Source organism: Anoplopoma fimbria, chromosome 12 (assembly GCF_027596085.1).
Source record: "Anoplopoma fimbria isolate UVic2021 breed Golden Eagle Sablefish chromosome 12, Afim_UVic_2022, whole genome shotgun sequence".
NCBI lineage: Eukaryota > Metazoa > Chordata > Actinopteri > Perciformes > Anoplopomatidae > Anoplopoma > Anoplopoma fimbria.
Window position 1 is genome coordinate 27,460,038 of NC_072460.1, and position 4,157 is coordinate 27,464,194.

Genomic DNA, 4,157 nt, shown 5'->3' on the forward strand with positions numbered 1-4,157 from the left:
AACGACCTGATGATGTCATGATGATGTCATGATGATGTCATGATTCAACGAACATCAAAGGAAAGAAACTGACAAAGATGGTTTTTAGTTTCTGATCATTTCTGTTTGTATAAAAAATGATAAATGAAAGTTTGAGAATCTGTCTCTCCGTCAGCTCAGGGAGGGATTTCCCATCATGCCCTGAGGGGTCAGAGGTCAGCAGGTGTACAGCAGGTATGGACGCTGTGGCCTTTAACACCTACACCGAGTTCTTCACCCACACTCACTCCATCTGCCACTTCCTGCAGTCTGAAGTCTGGCAGAGTCGAGCTGAGGACACCATGCACAGGTGAGACACCTGTACAGGTACCACACACACAGGTGACATACACACAGGTAACATACACACAGGTGAGACACCTGTACAGGTAACACACACACAGGTAACATACACACAGGTGAGACACCTGTACAGGTAACACACACACAGGTACCTGTACACACAGGTGACATACACACAGGTGAGACACCTGTACAGGTAACGTGTGTGTGTGTGTGTGTGTGTGTGTGTGTGTGTGTGTGTGTGTGTGTGTGTGTGTGTGTGTGTGTGTGTGTGTGTGTGTGTGTGTGTGTGTGTGTGTGTGTGTGTGTGTGTGTGTGTGTGTGTGTGTGTGTGTGTGTGTCAGGTTAACAGAGAGTTCAGCAGGTGTAGCTGAGCAGCTTCAGTCCACCAGGCAGATGGCTGAGGAGCTGGTTGAAGCCCAGAGTGCTGCCTTACAGGTGCAGCAGGATATTCTGAACAACGGAGAGGAGCTGAGGGTCAGCCTGAGAGACTCTACCCAGGGTAGAAGATACAGAGATTATCTGTCTGTCTGTCTGTCTCTCTCAAGTGTCTCTCTCTCTCCTCACCTTTCTCTCTCTCCTCACCTGTCTGTCTCCCTCCCTCCTCACCTGTCGCCCTCTCTCCCCGTCTCCCTCCCTCCTCACCTGTCCCCCTCCTCCTCACCTGTCTCCCCTCTCCCCCTGTCTCCCTCCCTCCTCACCTGTCTGTCTCCCTCCCTCCTCACCTCCCTCCCTCCCTCCTCACCTGTCTGTCTCACCTCCTCCCTCTCTCCCCCTCCCTCCCTCCTCACCTGTCTGTCTCTCCTCCCTCTCCTGTCTGTCTCCCTCCCTCCTCACCTGTCTGTCTCCCTCCTCACCTGTCTCCCTCTCTCCCCTGTCTCCCTCCCTCCTCACCTGTCTGTCTCCCTCCCTCCTCACCTGTCGCCCTCTCTCCCCCTGTCTCCCTCCCTCCTCACCTGTTTGTCTCTCCCCCTCCCTCCCCCTCACCTGTTTGTCACCCTCCCTCCCCACCTGTCTCACCCCCCGGTCTGCGCTTCTTCTCTGAGCTCAGCAGTTCCTCCAGAGAGCAGCAGGTGTCGCTGTCTGAACTCTTCAACAGACTCTCCTTCCTGCAGAGTTTCCTCCTGATGGAGGCGCACAGTCTGAGCTCCTGCTGCTACAACGCTGCTGCTCTCTTTACCTCCTTCCTCCTCACCTCCACCCAGCGCTCCTCTCGAGCCAGGTAACTCCTCCTCCTCACCTCCTCATCAGACAGGTAACTCCTCCTGTGGAGCTCTGCTGTTAATCTCTGTGTGTGTGTGTGTGTGTGTGTGTGTGTGTGTGTGTGTGTGTGTGTGTGTGTGTGTGTGTGTGTGTGTGTGTGTGTGTGTGTGTGTGTGGTTGGTGTTGTTGACGTTGGTGTGTGTGAACTTCTACCTGGAGAGGAAGATCTACCAGCTTGTGATGAACTCTGATCATCCTGAACACCAACACATGGTCAGTAGGTCCCAGCTGACAGGTGAGCTTCTGGAGCAGCTGTTCTAACTGTGTGTGTGTGTGTGTGTGTGTGTGTGTGTGTGTGTGTAGGAGCTGGTCAGTGTGTATGTGTGTGTGCTGCGGCGCCTCATGGTGTGTGTAGGAGTGTGTGTGTTGCTGTATGTGTGTGTTGCGTACAGAGACCCCCTGCAGCAGAGTCTACAGGTGCTGCAGCAGCTCAGAGACACTCAGAGGAGCCTGCAGGAGGCGCTGCAGCACGCAGGTGAGCTCAGCTACACACACCTGAACACAGCAGAGGAGCTGATCCTGACTGCCTGTCTGTCTGCCTGTCTGCCTGTCTGTCTGTCTGTCTGTCTGCCTGTCTGTCTGCAGAGTCTTTAGGGGAGCAACAGAAGAAGGGTCAGCTGATTGTGAAGGTGAGATGAGAAGTGAACCGGTGATGTCATAGATTCACTTCCTGTCTCATCAGACCGACCAATCACATCTCTTCTAGAGGAGACCAGAGAGGAGAAGAAGAGAGGAGGCGCTGACGAGGAGAGAGGAGATAAAAAGAGAAGAAGAGGAGGAGGAGGAGGAGGAGGAGGAGGACGACGACATGTGCAGCACGTTGGTGTCTCTGACCAAAGACCAACCAGACCTGTCTCACCTCTCACAACTTGGTCAGTGCCTGTCTCACCTCTCTCACCTCTATCAGTACCTGTCTCACATCTATCAGTACCTGTCTCACCTCTCTCACATCAGTCAGTACCTGTCTCACCTCTATCAGTACCTGTCTCACCTCTCTCACATCAGTCAGTACCTGTCTCACCTCTATCAGTACCTGTCTCACCTCTCTCACATCAGTCAGTACCTGTCTCACCTCTATCAGTACCTGTCTCACCTCTGTCAGTACCTGTCTCACCTCTATCAGTACCTGTCTCACCTCTCTCACCTCTATCAGTACCTGTCTCACCTCTGTCAGTACCTGTCTCACCTCTCTCACCTCTATCAGTACCTGTCTCACCTCAGTCAGTACCTGTCTCACCTCTCTCACCTCAGTCAGTACCTGTCTCACCTCTCTCACCTCAGTCAGTACCTGTCTCACCTCTCTCACCTGTCTCACTTCTCTCACCTCAGTCAGTACCTGTCTCACCTCAGTCAGTACCTGTCTCACCTCAGTCAGTACCTGTCTTATCTTTGTGTCTTCGTATTTGTCTTCACAGTATAAATGTGTCTTTGTACTGCAGGTTGGAGTACTGATAGTATTCTTAGCAGTACAGTGAATAGCTCTGTCGCTGACATCCCCCTGCAGCAATACAATACCCAGAATGCCTCAGTGAGTGCCAGCAGGCGCCCTCGTCGCTCCTCCTCCTCCTCCTCCCCTCTGGTCTACAGCATCCTGGTGGAGGACAGAAAGGTAAATCTTATAGATTATAGATTATTGACTGTTAGTTAACTCAAACCTCTCTGATTCGTTGTTGGTGTGTTCAGCTCTGACATCACAGCGTTGGGGGCGGTGCTTCTGTTTTGTCTACACATGTTTCCAGACTTGATGCAACTTTTTATTCCTTAAATGTTCTTATTGTTACCGTGCTAACCTGAATACAAAGAGTTATTATCTGCATGACCTCTGACCTCTGTCCTCTCTCTCCTTCTGTCCTGATTGGTCAGCCTCGTTACAGCCTGAGGAGCAGAAGATCAGAGACTCACTGAAGGACTCTGCTGGACTTTTAATGTTTCTCTGAATATCAATAAAGTGACTTAATATTTTAAACAGAGAGTGAAGCTGATGTTCAGACACACGCCAGATGGAATCTAACACACTGGAGACATAATCAATCATAAATATAAAAACAAATAAATCTGCTTGCTGAAAGAAAAGATCAGATTTAAAATCTCTATTTGTCTGTGAGAGCGACACTCGGTCTGATATTATTATTAATATTATTATTATTAGTATTAATACTAATATTAATAATAATATGTTTAATGATATTGTTAATATTATTATTGCTATAATAATATTATAAATATTATTATTATAAATATTATTGCTATAATAATATTAATATTATTGTTATAAATATTATTATTGTTGTTATGCATATTATTGTTGTTATTCATATTATTGTTATACACACCCCACTATATATTATATTATTATAATAATCACTGCAGCTGTTGAGGACAAATGAGTGAAATGAACTTGGAAAAGAAGAGAAGAAGATCTCAGAGATTTAATCTCTCAAACATAAATAATAAAGAGCTGCTGTTTGTTTATTAACACTAAATATTAATATTACAGTAGATCCTCCTCTCAGACCTGCTGACCAATAAACACCTGTGTTCACCTCAGTTAGATGTATGTGTTTATAGTTTAA

General features: G+C 47.9%; 1 protein-coding gene across 1 annotated transcript; it reads left to right on the top strand.

Annotated features, from left to right (window-relative positions):
- The first annotated feature begins 1,362 nt into the window (after positions 1 to 1,362).
- Positions 1,363 to 3,643, top strand: LOC129100160 (uncharacterized). Its single transcript, XM_054609716.1, has 7 exons — positions 1,363 to 1,542; positions 1,700 to 1,797; positions 1,888 to 2,059; positions 2,170 to 2,213; positions 2,291 to 2,456; positions 3,024 to 3,193; positions 3,448 to 3,643. The coding sequence occupies exons 1-7, from the start codon at positions 1,449 to 1,451 to the stop codon at positions 3,487 to 3,489; spliced, it is 786 nt and encodes a 261-aa protein (XP_054465691.1). The 5' UTR covers positions 1,363 to 1,448; the 3' UTR covers positions 3,490 to 3,643.
- The last annotated feature ends 514 nt before the right edge of the window (positions 3,644 to 4,157 follow it).

Bases quoted from the DNA above. Each gene is read 5' to 3' on its own strand.
- LOC129100160 (XM_054609716.1), top strand. From the start codon at position 1,449: ATGGAGGCGCACAGTCTGAGCTCCTGCTGCTACAACGCTGCTGCTCTC. The intron at 1,798-1,887 runs GTCAGTAGGTCC...GTGTGTGTGTAG, and splicing joins ATCCTGAACACCAACACATG to GAGCTGGTCAGTGTGTATGT. The intron at 2,457-3,023 runs GTCAGTGCCTGT...TTTGTACTGCAG, and splicing joins GTCTCACCTCTCACAACTTG to GTTGGAGTACTGATAGTATT.